Genomic DNA, 18,305 nt, shown 5'->3' with positions numbered 1-18,305 from the left:
AGGCAAGGCGATTATCAAATAGAAGAATGGTACAAAGAAGTATGGGATATTGCTATTAATGATAAGTTAACGTGTAGTATTAAAGTTAAAAGAGGATTATTGAACCGAAATGATTTTGAATGGATATGGAGATTACTTGTAGAGTTTGTTTTAATAAAGGGGAAAGGGGGCACACCTTCACAAGAGTCATTACAATTTTGGAAAGTAGAATAATGGTCCTGGGGGTGGGGTGCACTTATTATTATTATTATTATTATTATTATTATTATTATTATTTATTGTTATTATTACTTTGTGTTTATGTGTAAGATTAATTTGTTGTTTGTCATATAATGTAAAAAAAATTAACAAAAGATTAAAAAGAAAAGAAACACTGGCAATTTGTTTCTCAAAAGTTTCATCCTCGTCCTCTGCCTGATTGGAGAAGACGAGGATGAAACTTTTGAGATTTTCCTTCTGCTTCCTCAGCTCCTTTGATTCCTTTGATTCCTTTCTTGGTCCACCTAAAAAACCTTATCTAGTCCATGCATTGAGAAAGATTTATGCAGACAGAAATTCCTTTGCTCATACTTCTTCTGCTTCCTCTTCTGCTTTCCATTATCTTCTCCCAACTTTTTGACCCTACAGTCCTTATGAAATGCCAATTTAACAATAACAGTTTAGAAGTCAAGTGTCTCAGGTATAGTTTGCTAATGTTGAAGGTCTTTCCTCTTTTTGTTTTCTAAAAATTAATATGAATTGGCAGTTATATGTTTTGAAAAATCAAATTTCTAATTGATTTTTTGTACCAATGGAACTGAAATTCAATTCCTATATGAAACTAAGTAAACATACATATGCATGCATCACTGCATCACTGCTTATTCAGCTTTTTAGAGAACTTGCAATGTTTCAGTCAGAATCACAATAGCCTTGCAAGTGAAGAGAGCTTGTGAGTTGAGGGGACAAACATGCTCCATGAATTGCTAAGGCTCCTTCATACAGGAAGGCAAAAGTAACCGGCTGATACTCCCAGGGTCACCAATCAGTGGTGCAGCTAGGCCATTTTAGACCTTGGACAACTCACTAAAAGAATAGCACCATCATGATACGGGGGCGGGGGCGGGATAGAGTTTGCTTCAGCTTCTCTCATCACTTGCTGCTCTCTGGGTGGTTATTGGGGTGGGGGTTGAGCTTTAGTTCCTAGGGTCAGGCCTAGCTGCACTTCTGCCAAAAGAAGCTTGGTGCCTGTGGTTCTTGCACAAATATCCATTTAATCCCATTTGTGTGTGTATGTGTGCAAGGAGCCTTTCTACATGAGGCTTTTATTGTGCACTCGTGATTCCTCACTCATGGTAGTTTGCGAGTCCTTTACATGACATTGTTATCCCCCAGGGCCTCTCCCATACTTGCAACCATTTTAGCAGGGTTTTTTTTCTAATGAGGGAAGTCTGGTATATCCTGAATGGTGCCATGAAACTGTATTTGTGCAATTCCACTATAGCACAGCTCCACCTGGTGGTTGTGTAATGGAATATACAGAAAGTCAGAGAAAGAAAACCCCGGGGGGGGGGGGAGAAATGTGTGTAAGGAAACCGCTCTTAATACCACAAAGAATCCAGACACAGAAGCCTCAGTAAAGGTGCGGGTTAAAAGCCTCATGTAGAAAAGCATAATGTGACAATTGAACTCAGTGTCCTTACCTTGGTTTGAATCATGCCAAAACGTTGATGTCTCAAATATGTTACTATTTCTTTGATGTCAAACTGCAGGAAGAAAAGAAGGCTATTTATTTTTGCAATCCATGGTGATAAGCAGGATAGGCAGCTGTGGGTCATATTAAACATTTAATAATACTTAGGATTTATATAGCACTCCTTGTTATAATGCAATCCTTGCCGCAACCCCCCAATGTAGATCAGTATTAAGGCCAAAGCAGACATTACTTTAAAGATGTAGCAAGAAGTTACATCTTTTTCTTTTAAAAAAATTACTTTAGTGAAAGTGCATTGCAGGTGTGCCCACCCAATCAGGATTAAGAGTCCAGAAGGGAAGGGTTGAAGTCCCCCTACCCCACACTCTAGGGTCCCAATCCAGATTAGCCTCCACCACACTTACGTCTGCTTTGGCCCTTAAAGTGCCCATATTGCAAACAGGAAGCTGATACTGAAAGAGCACAGCTTGCCTCATGCCACCCGTGGAGTTCCCAGCAAGGGAACAATTCCAACCAGGAACGTCCCAATTGTTGCATCTCATAGCCACTCCATGAAATCGCCTCCAACTAGCCCACGGAGCCGGCCCTCCCCCATCTCATTGCTCCCAGACGTTTTTTGTTGCCCGTCGCAGCTGCCAACAACCCAACCCTGACCTCACTTTCCTTATGACAGTGAGCATGCATGGTCATGTGTGCCTGCGCATGTGTGCCCATGTGAGCTTGCCTGCGAAGGATGGAATGTCAGCAGCTCTTGTGTAGGTAGATTACAGATAACCTCCCAAGGAGCCGGTCAAGGGTTAGGTTGGCTCACCCCATAATTTACCTCATATTGCTGGAGGATTTTCATTTCTAAAACACTCCCCATAATTTAATACCATTGTCAAGAATCTAGGTTTATTTTTGGAAAACTGTTTTACATTAAAAATTAAGTCACTGATGCCTTTCTTTGCAGTAAGATAAACACGGAGTTATCCACTCTTGGGAAAAAGTTTTTAGTGTACTTATTCTGTTTAGTGTACTTACAGACATATCTTTTTCTATGTAGCTCAGCAAAATGTCCACGCAAAGCAGCACCCCACTCCTTCCAATCCCAGCACTGCAGTGTGTGATGATCGGGCCTGATTGGTGGATTTTGCGCATGTAGCGAACGAATTTGACAAGATGTTCTGATGATTTGGGAGTGCCGTGGTCTGGCCAGGATGTAAACTGGAGGTGGTGCACAATGCGCCTCTCCTGTGTCTGTGACAAAAAGATTAAAAAGGAGTACATGGTGAACCAATTCTTTTAAGTGATGGGTGGAGTCAGAATTAGATTCCACAAACAGCTATTATTATTATTATTATTATTATTATTATTATTATTATTATTATTATTATTGGAAAATAGTCCCACTCAAGACCCATTCCAAAATTTGAATCCATGAGTCTCCTAATAACATCATTCTTCAGCCAGCCCCACCACCTCTTTGCTTTTGAAGTACCAAGTGGTTGTGAAGGGAAATGCTCACGGGAGGCTTCCCCTTCACTCTCTGTGGTAATTCCTCCCTTCCTCCCTGACACCTGAACCCTATTACAGCAGTGTTCAATATCAGGGAAGTGTGATTTCTCCAGGTCCCAAGTTCCTTCTACGAATGTCACGTGCCCTGGAACCATATGCCCCAAGGCTCCTTCTCCCTGTATTCAAGGTCCCAGGAAGGGAAAGAAGAGCTCGGTTCAAATTTTAAGCTAAAGGAGAAGGGTTGTGTGTGAGAGAGAGAGGGGGGGGGGAAGAGGGAGAGGGAGAGAGATTAATGCTGATTGCTTCATAATACAAATGAGTATTACAAGCTGTACACGTTTATAGGTGGAGATAGATAATTCTGAACTTTGGTGACATCGCTATAAACCATGACCACACATCAAACAGATACATGTCAACTGCAAATAATGAACAGCATAATTTTTATTCATTTAGGTGCTACAGTGTAATATAAAATTAACCCATTTTGGGGGTGTGTGTGGAATACATGGACAAAATAACTGCTATGATTAATGTATATTAGGGCTGTGTGCCAACATCAGGCCTCAGATTTGAAAGTCCGAATCATGGAGGCCATTTTATGGTGGAGAAGCTGGGGATCTTGCAGGGAAGCCGGCAATCGCGCCAAGGAAGGGATGATCGCCAAGGAGGACAAGGAGACAATTGCTGAGATGATGGCGCCGAGAAGGAGGCCATCTCACATTTCTTTCCCCGGCTGGTGATCTCATGCAGAAACCTCTCACGCAGAAGCCGGTGATCTCGTGCCAAAGAGGAGGCGATTGTGACGAGGAGGGGATTTTAATGAGATCTTAGATCTCTCACTTGATAGAAACACATCTGCCCCTAAGACCCAAATGGTGGTGAACATATGCTTCAGGCCTATATGGATGAACTTGGTTAGATTGATGTTTGGAGAATATTGTACCCTGATGATAGAGAGTACACTTGCATTTCACCAGTACATCATAACTGTTTCTGATTAGATTATTTCTTGGTTTCTACTTCTTTTCTGCAGCAATAAAGGCTTGCAGGCTAGATACATTTGTAATTTCAGACCATGCCCCAGTATGCTTGGAGTTACAGTTCTCAGACTTCCCAAGGGCTTCTGGTCTTTGGCATTTTAATGTTTCTCTTTTAAATGTTGAGGTGTTTAACTCTCAGATCTCTGCTGAACTGTCTGAATATTTTAATACCAACAAGGGTGCTGGGGGTTCCTGCACCATGGAATGGGAGGCCACCAAAGCCTTTATTAAAGGCTGAATCATTGCCTATGCTTCACATAAGAAAAGAAAAAAAAACTTAGAACAGAGGAACAGATGCTTTTAAATAAGAGGCTGAAATTACTCATAAAACAGTTTGCCAGTTCCCCATTAGCACAACTCTATCAGGAGTTGCAAAAAGTTAAATGTGAGCTAAATAATATTCTTTCTTAACAGGCAGAATTTGCCTTAACTTGCTTGTGACATACATACCAGGAAAATGGGGAATGTCCCGGTAAAATTTTGGCACATCGTCTTAAACGTCAAAATCATTGAAATGTCATTTCTGCCATTAAAGATGAGAATAGTACAATACACACTTCTCCCATGGATATAAACTTACAATGGTTAAGGTTTTATACAGAGTTGTATAGTAAGGGTAGAGAGATATCGGAGCAGGATATGAATACTTTTTTTTTGCTCAGATGAAGTTCCCTTGCTAAGATTCCTTGCAAAGGCAACACCTTACACCTCCTATAAGACTCAAGGAGATTACAAAAGCAATTATGAGTATGAACAATAGGAAATCCCCAGGTCCAGATGGGTTCCCAATTGAGTGGTATAAAACATTTTCTACTTTTCTACCTCCAAAACTTTTATCAAATTTATAAATATATATTTGATGTGGTTTCACCTTCTTCATCACTAAATGTTGCTTAAATGGCAAGGAGCCATTTAAATGGCAAGGAGCATACTAACTGTGCTAATTACTCACTGATCTTGCTAATAAATGTTGATATTAAAACATTAATGGCAATTTTAGCTGATAGACTGCAACAAGTGATTACAACATTGGTCAGACCAGATCAAGTGAGATTTATTAAAAACAGACAGGAGGCAATAATTTGAGTTTAGTTGTGGATCTGTTAGCTTTAAACAGAGTCTCCTTGGACACTGAGGGCCTTGCTAGACCTACTAGGGTGACCATATTTTGGAAACCAAAAAGGAGGACAAAATGGCCGCCCTCAGGAGGCGTGGCCACCCCAACATGCCCACCCCCAAGGCGGTGCCAACTCAACATGTCTGGCCCCCAAGGGGGCGTGGCCTCGGTCACATTTATTTACTTATTAAATTTTTATACTGCCCAACAGCCGAAGCTCTCTGGGCGGTTCACAAAAAGTAAATGATAGCAACCAATGAGTAGCAAAGGCACACAACTACTATAATAATATACTAAATACTAAAAAAGGAACTTACACTTATATAAAACCATTTCTTTATTTTTTATAACATAATAAACAACCACAACAGTCATAGTACTAGGGTGACCATATCTGGGAAACCAAAAAAGAGGACACCTAGTGTGTGTGTGGGGAAGTAGCTTTCTGAGTCCTGCAGAAAGTACGTTATTCCCCCGCCACCTTAAAGAACCCGATTGGAGTGGAGGAGGGGAAAGGATTTCATTCTGCACCACCACCATCCACTCCAATTGGGGCCTTTTCTATAATGTCCACGAACGACCCACTTTCCCCTTTAAGACCTCAATTGGAGCTCAGGGTGGGGGAATGATGTGCCTCAAGAAAGCATGTCATTCCCTCCTGCTATGCTAATGGCAGCCTTAAAGAGGAAGGTGTGTCATTCCAGGACATTATTGAAAATTATAGAAAATCCCCCCTGACATCATGGAAAGAACAAAAACCAGGACAAATCCGGGGAAATCCTGACAGTTGGTCACCCTAAGACCTACCTGTTAATCCTGTGGGGAGTAGGGGTGAGCCCACATTGCAGCTAGTGTGGGCCATTGCCCCAGTCTACACATGACACGTGACAGGGTAAGGGAAAGCCCCATTGCATCGGCCATTTTTAAAAAAAACTTAAAGGGGCCATGTGCACAAAAGCGCACCAACGACAAGGTAGGTCTTTAAAAAAAGTGTTCCCTGCTCCCCCTGCCCCTGATTCCCCCCACAATGTCTGATGCCCCCCACCCCCACTATGTCCGATCCCCCTGCCCCCCACTTGCTCGTTCGCCCCCCCCGCTCACCATGTCCAATTGCCCCCACCCCCTGCTTGCTCACTCTCCTGCCAGCCCCCCACTCACCATGCCCGATCCCCCTCCGCCCCCTGCTTGCTCGCTCGCTCGCCCGCCCGCCCCCCGCTCGCCATGTCTGATGCCCCCTCTGCCCCCCAGCTGCAATATCCGATCCCCCACAGCCGTGATCTCCCCACCCTGGCTCTGCTCTTCCCCCCCTGGCCCCCATCTCTCCCCACCGTGATTCCCCCTTGGCCACATAGGCCGCATATCCGGGAAAAGCTGCGGAACCGGCTAGACCTTCCACAGCCCCGGGCTCAGCCCGGGGCTACGGAAATACCACGCCACAACCGGTGCAGGTTATCCTGGGTCAAGGGAGGTTTTAGCCCAGGCTGACCCCGGGATCCCCTGTGCATCATCTGTATCAGCCCTGGCTAAACCCTCATCTAGCAACGGCCTGAGAAGGCCTTTGATAAAATTTATTGGAAGTTTATGCTTGCTATATTGAAAAATTTTGGTTTTTCAATGGAATTTTTGAAGTGGGTTAGAATTTTATATTTGACCCCAAGAGCAAGAGTTATGACCAATGGCTGGTTGTCAGCTTTCTTTGTGCTTGGGTGAGGTTCTAGGCAAAGGCCCCATTCAGACCACATGCTAAACCATGCTGCTTAACCACAAAATGGTTAATGGAATGCATTTTGTGGTTAAGTAGCATGGTTTAGCATATTGTCTAAATGGGGCCAAAGATGTTCACTTTCCCCATTGATATTTGATGTATGTTTGGAACCCCTGGCATGTTCAGTTAGACAGAATAGTAGTATTTACAAGTTTGTGCATGCTGACTTAGAATTTAAAATTATTCCTTATGCTGATGATCTTTTATTGGTTATTTCTAAACTCCAGGTATCTATTCCTGCTTTGATGAAATTGATTAACACCTTTGGTGGTCTGTCTGGTTATTCAATCATTTGGTCAAAGTCTGAAGTGATGCCGATTGGAGACAGCATATTTCCTAGTGTTTTGGCTAATGGTCAATTTTGATGGTGCCCTAATTTTATTACCTATCAGGAATACTTATTCCCAAAGATACATCTCAGTTGATTAAAATAAATTTGAATAAGTTGATTAGTTAGATTGCACAAGATTATATATATATCGTTCCGTTAAAGTTGAGTCTGTGGGGTAAAGTCAATGCACTTAAGAGAAATATTATACCTTGAATTGTCTATGTCAGGCATATTATTCCTTTAAAATATGTATATTATGTTTTAATTCAGTTTTATGTATTTTATCACTTATTGTTGTTCCCCGCCTTTATCAAAATGGAGAGGTAGGTAAGAAATAACAACAACAACAACAACAGCAGCAGCAGCTTAATGCTTTCATACATTTTTCTGGGGTTCTTCCACACCTGGAATATATATGGATGCAGCTTTCAATTAAAGAAGGTAGGTTTGGTTTTCCAGACCTCACTGTGTACCATCGGCCCTATCTATTGGCTTGTACTAAGTATTGGTCTTTTCTAGTTCATTTAGATTTGCCAGCCTGGTCAGTTCTGGAATCCTTATGGTTAGGATTCCTTCCCAAATGGATGGAACTTGGTTCTCAACATAATGCAATAAATAGCCCCCCCTCCTACAATCTTAGCTACTTAGAGAGATGTGATGGGTAGTATCATGTCAATTACAGTTTGATCCATTCTCTCATGCAAAATTGACTTTATGAGGAAATCCAGATTTAAGAACTGGAAAGAAAGTGTTCTTGTGGATAAGATGATTTTTACTTGGATCAATTAATAGGCCCAGATGTTGGTGTTTTGTTTTGTTTTTATCATTTTTTGATTTACATGTTAAATATAATTTACCTACTACAGCTGAATGGCAATACTTGCAATTGCAACACTTGCTGGAATCTAAGTTTGGTTCATCTGCTTTTACAGCTTCAGAGACTCCATTATTGTTAGAAACACTTATAGCAGCTGAACAGACATGTCAACCTATGATCCATACATTTAAGCATTTAGGGGAGCTTCGGCTATTGGGTGGTATAAAAATGCAATAAATAAATAAACAGTATTAGTAAATAAATATGATACCCATGGTTTAAGACAGGATTGGAATAGAGAATTGGAGTGTCCTATTTTGCCTGATCAATGGATTGCTGCTCTAATGTCTGTATCTGAAGCTTCTATGGATCTTAGGCTACATCTTATTCAGCAAAAAAATATTGTTTCAGGTTTATTGGACTCCACAATGCCTTTTCAATAAAGGATTGTCTATCGTGCACAATTGTTGGAGATGTAAAGCACCTAATGCTTCTTTAATTCATATGTATTGGCAATGCCAGTAGTTGCACCCTTCTGGGAGTAGGTTATAATAAGGATGAACTTTGTACTGAAACAATCTTTAATATGGAACGATGTGCATGTCCTCCTAAACTACCCACCGGCTTCTTGGAAGTTAACACATGGTCAGAGCAAATGGATTTTCAGAGCCCTTATGACAGCTAAAAGGTTTATACTATTATGTTGGAAGGATAAATGTTCACCTTCCATAATGCAATGGACTGAGGACCTATCAACATTTGAAAGGATGTTATATAGATGCCATGGATATTTAGGCCTTTGCTAGACCAGGCTATATCCCGAGGTGATACCCGGGATCGTTCCTGTGCATCCAGATGACACACAGGGGATCCCAAGCTCAGGCAGGGATCAAACCTACCTGGCCCCGGGATATAGCCTATCCATTTGAGCCTGCTTTTTCCCATGGTCTCAGTCCGAAACTGCAAGCATGTGGCCCGTTTTCACGGTTTTTCTCGGCTCCGTGCGAGAAAAGCAGTGGAGCCGGGAGCCACACATGGGGCACAGGATAGAGGGAGCGGGGAAATCCAATTTTTTTTAAAAAAAACAACAACACTTAGCTCACGAGCGTTTGTGCACTCCGTTCCTTTAAAAAAAAAAGGCAGATGCGACGGGTCTCTCATTGAGCTCGTTGCGCCTGACATGTAGACTAGGGTGACATCCCACGATACTTGCATTGCGGGTTCTCCCCTCGGCTGGCACAGATTTACTGGTAGGTCTTATAAAGGCCTTGGTCTGGATATTTGGTCTACTTTTCTTGAAACCTCTGCGTAATTCTCTCCCGCCCCAGTCTTTTAAAAAAATGAATGGTACATCTGATGAAAAGAAAATGATGATGGTCCTATGTATGTAATGTTCCTTTGTTTTTATTTTTCATGATTTGCTTTTTGTTCTGTTTTCTTGAGTAAGGAAACCAGGACTGGTCATTTTCAAATAGAGCCTCTCTCTCTCTCTCTCCCTGTGCAATTCCAGACTACCATTCTTCTTGAACCTGCATTGGGGGCCTGTGCTTCAGCCCTTGCTCAGGATGTGCCGTAAAGTGAAAAAGGGGTGGGGAGCAGCAGCCCCGAGACTGAGGAGGCACCGCTTGTATATTTCCCTCCCTGCACCCCCCCTCCAGCAGTCATGAGGAGGAGAGACATGAATGAAGAGGAGAGGAGTTGGGGCTTTTCCTCTGCGTGTTTGCAACAGCAGCTAGTACAGCTTGAAGTAATGCAACCCTCCTCAGTTCCCTGTTTGCTTGTCCAAGGAGTGTGTAAGTGTGTGTGTGTGTGTGTGTGTAAGCAAGCCCCACTGAGCTCTTTAAAACTGAGGGAGGGAAGGTGGGCAGGGCGGAAATGGAGAGACAGGTGGAGAGAAGAAAAACAGTGAAATTCAACTGAAAAAGTGGAAGGAAGAAGGAACAAGCAAGGAGAGAGGCTGAGTTGTTCCCTGCAGTGATGGGACTTCCGAGCAAAGTGAGTGGGGTGGGAATGCTTCTCTGTGCCTGATGGTCTCCATGCCCTTTCCTTGCTGACATCCTTGGCCCAAGAGGGGGCCATGAATCAACATGCACCAGAAACGTATGAACAACAGGTGCTCACCTTAACCAGAAGTTAAACAATGAGTGGCTACAAAGTTAAGGAAATAATGAAACAATGAATTTATAACAAAAACAATCATATATATATATATATATATATATATATATATATATATATATAGAATAAAATGTGGAACACTTTTTAGAGGCATACCCACAAAGATAATAAGCATACAGACAACAGTAATACAATAATAAAGCTGCTCCACAATGTCTGTGAGTGAAGGCCAAACGCGTTTCGACTTGCGATCTTCTTCAGTAGCCTGATAGCAGAGCTTGATAAAAACTTCACTTCAGGTACGCTTTTTTGGAAAAAGAAAATATACACAGGCTGACTCAGTTGATCCCAAATTCAGGGAATATATAAAGTTGTCACTCCCTATAGCATGGCGAGTGGTGCCTCATAAATCACTGACTGCCCCAACTCCCACTCGTTACGAATCCACAGGAGTTGGGGCAGTCAGTGATTTATGAGGCACCACTCGCCGTGCTATAGGGAGTGACAACTTTATATATTCCCTGAATTTGGGGTCAACTGAGTCAGCCCGTGTATATATATTTTCCCAAAAAGCGTACCTGAAGTGAAGTTTTTAACAAGCTCTGCTATCAGGCCACTGAAGATCGCAAGTCGAAACGCGTTTGGCCTTCACTCACAGACATTGTGGAGCAGCTTTATTATTGTATGACTGTTGTCTGTATGCTTATTATCTTTGTGTGTATGCCTCTAAAAAGTGTTGCACATTTTATTCTTTTTATATATATAAAAGATTGTTTTTGTTATAAATTTATTGATTCATTATTTCCTTAACTGCGTAGCCAACATGCACCAGACCTGCCTCCTGGGTGGCAAGAGCTCCCCTAAACTGAGGAGTGGGGCTATGGGACCATCTTCAAGCCCTTCAGGCAACCTGGTGTGATCTGCGCAGGGAGTTCATCTGCGGCCCCACCCTCCTCTTTCGTCAGCTAGATATTCCCCAACAAAAAATCAGTTGGTCCAATTGAATGCAAGGACAGCAATACACAGGAGGGAGGAGCATATTTATTTTGCATGCAGGAGAAAAAAACCCAGACTTTCCCAGGTGCAAAAGGAAATTAAATATGGAGGGGAAGAGGCAAAATGAGTGCCGGACATGGACGACAACATGTGAGTACAGGGTTGAAAAACCGCATACCAGGCATGGCGAGTGTGTGATAAATCGCTGGTGTGATGGAGCTCATAAAGAAGGCCATCTCATCTCTAGCTTAGATTCAAAGGATTCCACAATGGTCTCTTTGGGCTAGCTCCCTCTGCTAAGGCTGCCCCGTGCATAAAATCAGCTTTGGAGGGGTGCTACAATAAATAAAAATGGAAGATATGTGGTTTTGCTCAGTCCTAGGATGCAAACAAACTGGAGGGGGTTCAGATGATCAGGGGTCTGGGAACAAACCCCTATGAGGAGAGACTGACAGAACTGGGCATGTTTAGACTTGAGAAGAGAAGGCTGAGGAGAGACATGATAGCACTCCTCAAATACTTGAAGAGGAGGGCCAAGATCTCTTCTCGATCATCCCAGAGTGCAGGACATGGACGCACAAGGTGAGGATGCACCAGCCTAGTGGGAAGTGACCTGCAATTGGTCACCTTCCACCGGGAAGAGGCCGGGGGTGGCTCTGGTCCCTGGATGGCTGCCCAGAAACCCCTCACTACCTCCTTGGTGTCGGGTAATCCCAATGCCACCCTGGGGGAGGGAAAGCATGGGTTTTTGAGGGACATAGTGCCAACCTGGCACCGTGAAGACACCCCTAGGAATAACGTCCTGACCGTTAGATCAGCATGAGAATGGAACCAATGACCTATGGAGGTCGTGGGCTCTTCAGGTGTGCTTTAATGAGGATTCCTGCATTGATCAGGGGGTTGTCGTTGATGGCCTTTTCCCAAAACCCTGCGTGTTTCCTGCTGTTGACTTGCAGTAGGCTCAGGACAGACAAAACAAAGCATTTCCTCTTGCAGAGTGTTTTAAAAACAAACAAACACTGGCTGCTGAATTTGGTGGTTTCTGACTGGGCCAATCCCATCAACGGTTGCCAAGCAGAACATGACTTTGCAACAGTTCTGAGAACATCTTGCAAAATGCTTTTTACCAAAGGGATGATTTCATGCTTTGAAGGCTCAGGCCAAAGGTATTTGGCATCAGGGAATAACATAAAGTAAGCGCACAGTGAACAAATAAAACCTAATTCTAACTATGTTCAGAGCTCAAACTTGATAACAGCATAAATCACGTTTCTTGTATAATCCGTGTGCCATACCTGTTTTTTCATTACTTCTAACATTCGAATTACAAAACAATCCAAGAGCTGGTAGTTAACAAGTTGCAGCTGAAACTGAACTAAATCCACAGAGTTATGGGGCGGCTCAGGCCAGTACCGATGGCATTTGGATATCCCATGCTCCACTTCTCTTGTAATCATGGCAATGACATTGGAGTGGTTTTCCCAGACCATTTGCCAGAAGTCATTTGTGGTGGAAGGCAAAGGACCCTGAGCAGAGATATAAAAGAGCTCTTCTTTGCCTGCTGGCACACGGATGTAACTGGCATTGATGTAGCCCTTCATCTCTCCAAGTGGTACCCGTGTTATATCATCTAGAAAAGGAGAGAGAAAGACACCAAACCTCTACTCAGTCTGTAAACAATCCATGCACTAGGACATTTTGGCACAGGTATACTTTCAACCCACCACCACCACCACCATCATTTAGCTTTAGAACCTGTGTTTCCGTAAATCTGATAATACGTGGTGTTACTGGTTCCTCCCCGCCACCCATTTGCCTGACTTGTTAGCTGCCCTGGAAATAGCACTACAGAAGAGCAGGGCATGAGCATGTGTGGATGTATATAATATTTCTACCTTAGCTTTCCATGAAAATGTCTGAAACACTGAAACACAGTCATTTTCGGCCCTGTTTTACAGAGGCAACATGTGCCCATTGGAGATGGTGGGGCAAGGTAGGCACAGCCAAGGCCTCATCATAGGCCTCAGAGGCACAATCTATGGGGGGCGGAGCTTGGCAGCCATGGAGTCGGCGAGTTTCTTCTGATGCTCTAACCGGCTTAGCCGGGAAAAACAATTATCTCCTTTTTAATGGGCATAAATCTTTAATCAAATGATGGAAAAGGATTATGAATGCTAACTCTCTAACTTGCCAGTGTTGGAAAAGCTGGAAAAGATAAGGTGAGAGCTTACGGAATGTTATTATAAGCATCTGTGGAAAACGAAAGTAAAACTGCCTGCTGCTGTGGCGCAGTGAAGCAGAGAGAGTTTGTTTTTGTTAGATGCTGACTTGATTTATAGCGAATCTCACCTCTTATCTTCTATTTCAAAGTGGAAAAGACTGAAATACTGGCTTTATAAAGAGGAAAGCAGTTTGTTGTAGTTTTCGTCGGCTGGCGAGAAGGGGGGGTGAGCGGTGGTGGAGAAATAGCAGCGTTCGGTGAGGGGGCGAAGTGTGGCATTGATAGACTGTGTATGGCTAGTTCTGGTCCCCTCTAGTGAATGCTGTTGTGAATCTGATGTATTCCCCCCCCCCGAGAAGAAGAAAAAGTGTTTAACACACAGAAGATAAGCTAATAAATAAACTGCCAAGAAAGGGAGCTGGACTTAAAGATTTATGCCCTGTCCAGAAGTGTCCTATGTCTAACATTAAAAGGAGAATTAGGAAGGAGTGGAAAAGGTTAAATACACACAAAAAAACCCCAAGTAACCATAATCTCTCCAACCTGGAAAATCCAGTCCCTGAAGGAGAACAGGAGGACGAAGATACAGGCCCAGTTTTCTTAGATACAGTGCCAAAAAAAGAAAAAAACATGGCTGAAGGGGGAAAAGCAATTGGCAGTCAGCCACCTTCTTTAGTGGAAATTAAAGCGGCAATTGCAGAAAACAACACTGTTATTTTCAAAAAAATGGATCAGCAAATGGATGTTTTTAGACAACAAATGCGTGTCCTGACTGATAAGACAACTGAGAACTCAAAAAATATCAAAATTTGGAGACAAAAGCTGATTAGAACCAGAAGAAGCAAGAGGCTTTTGAAAAATCAACAAATATTAAATTTAAAGATTATGAATTAAGACTGATAGCCTTGGAGGATCAATCTCGTCGATCATCGATTCGAATAAAACAGCTAAAGCAAACACAAGGAGAAGATCTAAGAGAAATCATCCTGAATTGGTTCAAAGAGCTGATGCCTGACCTACCAATAGATGGATCGGATTTAGATCGAGTTCACCGTGTGGGGGGGCAAAACTACAAAGGGACTAGAGACATTTTGGTGAAATTTGGTAATTATTACAAAAAAGAGCAAGTTATGAAAGAATTGAGATCTATGGCCCAGTTGCAGTACAAAGGCAAAGCAGTGCAAATTTATAATGATCTCTCTCAACACACACTAAATTGGAGATGTAGTATTAAACCAATAACTGAAACACTAATGAAGAACAAAATCACTTATTCGTGGGGTTATCCTGTTTTTTTAAGATTTACATATGGGAGGGGGGAACACAGAGTAACCTTACTGGATCAAGGTAAAGAGTTGCTGAAGAGGCTGGGTCTGTATGGGGAAGCAAGTGGGACTGGAATGGATGGGGGGAATGTGGCTGGGACATCTGGGATGTAATAGAACTGTTAATCATATTTTGAGATAATTGCAGATAGAAATGCTAAACATAGAAACTTTGCCGGCCAGGCGCAGCACTGCCTCCCCCCTCCCTTTAAAGTAGATGGCTGGAGTATTAGACTCACGGGGATGTGGGGGGGATCAGAGTGGGGGGGTGGGGAGGGGGGAAGGTAGGAGGGAAGGGGTTGGGGTAAGGGGGTGGGGGTTTGTTGTATGGAGTTTGTGTTTTTATGTAAGTAAATTTGAGTTGCAGAGCACAAGGGATCGGAAGAGACTTCAAAAGGGTGAATATGGATAAAAAGATAAAAGTATCAACACTCAATGTTAAAGGTTTGGGGGCAGTCGTGAAAAGGAGGAGAATAGAACAAATGTTTAATAAAGAAGGATCGGATATTATAATGGTCCAAGAAACACACCAAGGCTCCAAGAATTCGAATATGATAAAATTAAAGTGGTTAGCCTATTATGAAAAGTCATTAGGGACATCAAAAAAAAAATGGAGTGGCCACTTTGATCTAAAAAAAAAGTGGGTTTATATTAGAAGAAACAAAAAAGGATGATAATGGCAGATATCTTATGTTAAAAGGTAAAATTGAAGGAAAGGTATATACGCTAATTAATGTGTATGCCCCAAATGAAAGACATAGAGAGTTTTTTATAAAGTTATTTAAAGAAATAGAAGAATTCAAGGAGGGGTATGTTATATTAGCTGGGGACTTTAATATGGTTATGGATAATAGATGGGACAGGTCAAATCCCACTAATGTTGAAAAGAGGAATAATATAACTATATTGAATAAATTAGTAAAAGAAAATGATTATTCAGATTCGTGGCGTTTACTCAATGGGATTAAGCCTGGATTCTCATATTTTTCCCCAGTTCATCATACATACTCCAGGATAGATTATATATTTGTCTCAAAAGATTTTGCAACGAAGATTTGTAAAATGGAAATGGGGGTAATAAAAGTAACTGATCATGCCTTGTTAAGTTTAGAATTTACAGTCAAGAAGAATTATAAAGAGGCATATAGATGGAAGTTGAATACAAAAATATTGAAATATAATAAAGTGGTAGAGAAAATTCAGAAGGAATTGTCGGAGTCATGGGAAATTAATGAAAAAGGAGGAACAGCTGGGTCAGTCGTTTGGGACACCATGAAGGCCGTAGTAAGAGGAATTTGTATTAGAGAGACGTGTAGCTTAAAAAGACAACAACGTGCAGAGCAGGAAAAGTTAGAGATAGAAATTAGAAATCTGGAGGAAGAATATTGGCGAGGTAAAAATAAATATAAATTAGTAGAAATACAAGCTAAGAAGAAACAATTAGAAAATTTAAATATAGAGGAGGTTCAAAAGAATTTAATTTACATGAAAAGGGAATATTTCGAAAACAGTAATAAGAATTCTAGGTTGCTTGCCAGACTCACACAAAAAGAAAAAGGGAGGAATGGGATAGAAGCATTGAAGGATAATCGAGGGAATTATTGTCATATAATGAAAGATAAAATAAAAATTTTCCAGGAATTTTATCAGGAACTATATAAGGGTAAAGAAACTCAACAAGAAAAGGTGGAGGAGTATATTGGAAGGTTTATATAGAATGGAATAAAACCAGAATATAAAGAGCTAATGGAGAAGGTAATAACTCAAAGAGAAGTTGAAGATGTCATTGATAATTTAAAAGTTGGTAAATCACCGGGAGCAGATGGTTTAGGACCAGAATATTATAAGGTCTTCAAAGAAATTTTAGTTCCAAAGTTACTGAAACTTTATAATAGGATATTATTAGGAGAGAAGATACCTGAATCATGGGAACACTCATTGATAATTCTAATTCCAAAACCAGATAAAGACCTGACTAGTCCTGATTCTTACAGACCTATCTCGTTAATAAATCAGGATGCCAAATTTTTTTCATCTATTATGGCTAAACGGTTAAATAAATTTATATCAGAATACATAGGAGAAGATCAATGTGGGTTTGTGTCAGGAAGGCAGATGCATAATCTAGTGGGAAGAGTTTTAAATGTAATAAATGTAATAAAAAAATCATATATCAAGGCAGGAATTATGGCATTGGATATTTTTAAGGCCTTTGATTGTGTGAGCTGGCAGGCATTAAAGATTATAGTAGATAAATTGGGATTTGGAAATAAATTTAAAAACATAATAGAACAGTTATATTCCCAAAATACAGCTGTAGTGGTGGTAAATGATGGACTCACTGAAAAGATACGACTAGCCAGAGGAACAAGACAAGGATGTCCACTCTCGCCGGTCCTGTTTGTAATGGTTATGGAAGTATTGGCGAAGGCACTAAGGGAGGATGAAGAGTTAGAAGGAATTGGAGAGGTAAGGGAAATAAAGTTAAACATGTTTGCGGATGATACTTTATTGACCATTAAGAACCTAATAAGAAAAATAGAAAGAATTAAATATCAGTTGAGGGAATTTGAAGAAATTACAGGGTTAAGAATAAATTGGTCTAAATCAGAGATGATGTTGTTTAATTATACTAAGAAGGAAGAAAAGGAATGGGAACATAAGGGAATAGAAATGAGAGTTAAGGAGGAGATTAAATATTTGGGAATTAAAATTACAAAAAATTTAGAGAATCTTGAAAAGGAGAATTTAACGAGGTTAAAGAAAGAGGTATTAGAGAAATTGGAGAAATATAAAAGATTAAATTTATCTTGGTTAGGAAGAATAGCCTTAATAAAAATGAAGATATTAGCTAAAATTAATTTTGTGTTTAGGATGTTACCAATAAAAATATCAGACACTGAGATAAAAAGTTGGCAACATATTATTAATAAATATTGTAATGGAGAAAAGAGAGCAAGAGTGAATAAAAATAATTGGTATCTAAGCCAAAAAAAGGGTGGATTGGGTCTCCCAAACATAAAATTATACTACGCAGCAAATAGATTAAGACATATTGTAGAAGCAATTATAGGAGTAGGAGATTTATATTGGATGGAAGAAAAAACCATAAGTAACGTAGAGATGAGCTTGGACAATGTCTTTTTTAAAGATGGAGGGGGAAAGTGGGTTGGAAGTATAGATAATCCACTCCTGAGGACTCAATGGGAAATTTGGAGTAAATTTAAAGGGAAGCTGCTTCCGAGCAACTCTCCCTTAGCACCGATAATAATGTTAAAGAATTTCCCAGAGGATCTGAAGGGTAGATTATGTAAAATATTAAAAGAGAAAAGCAAAATGAAACTAAAGGATTGGTTAAGAGATATAAAAACAAGAGAGGATA

The 18,305-nt window shown here is 41.1% G+C and overlaps 1 protein-coding gene across 1 annotated transcript in view; it reads right to left on the bottom strand.

Annotated features, from left to right (window-relative positions):
* PTPN20 (protein tyrosine phosphatase non-receptor type 20) overlaps window positions 1-18,305 on the bottom strand; it is a 62,439-nt gene that overhangs the window by 8,170 nt on the left and 35,964 nt on the right. Inside the window, exons 7-9 of the mRNA XM_063127392.1 lie at window positions 12,673-13,007; window positions 2,717-2,932; window positions 1,683-1,745 (exon numbers count right to left, since the gene is read on the bottom strand). Of these exons, the coding sequence (XP_062983462.1) occupies window positions 1,683-1,745; window positions 2,717-2,932; window positions 12,673-13,007 (614 nt within the window). The remainder of the gene's footprint in view (window positions 1-1,682; window positions 1,746-2,716; window positions 2,933-12,672; window positions 13,008-18,305) is intronic.

The sequence above is a fragment of the Elgaria multicarinata genome, chromosome 5 (assembly GCF_023053635.1).
Source record: "Elgaria multicarinata webbii isolate HBS135686 ecotype San Diego chromosome 5, rElgMul1.1.pri, whole genome shotgun sequence".
NCBI lineage: Eukaryota > Metazoa > Chordata > Lepidosauria > Squamata > Anguidae > Elgaria > Elgaria multicarinata.
This window is presented reverse-complemented; position numbering and strand designations above follow the sequence as displayed.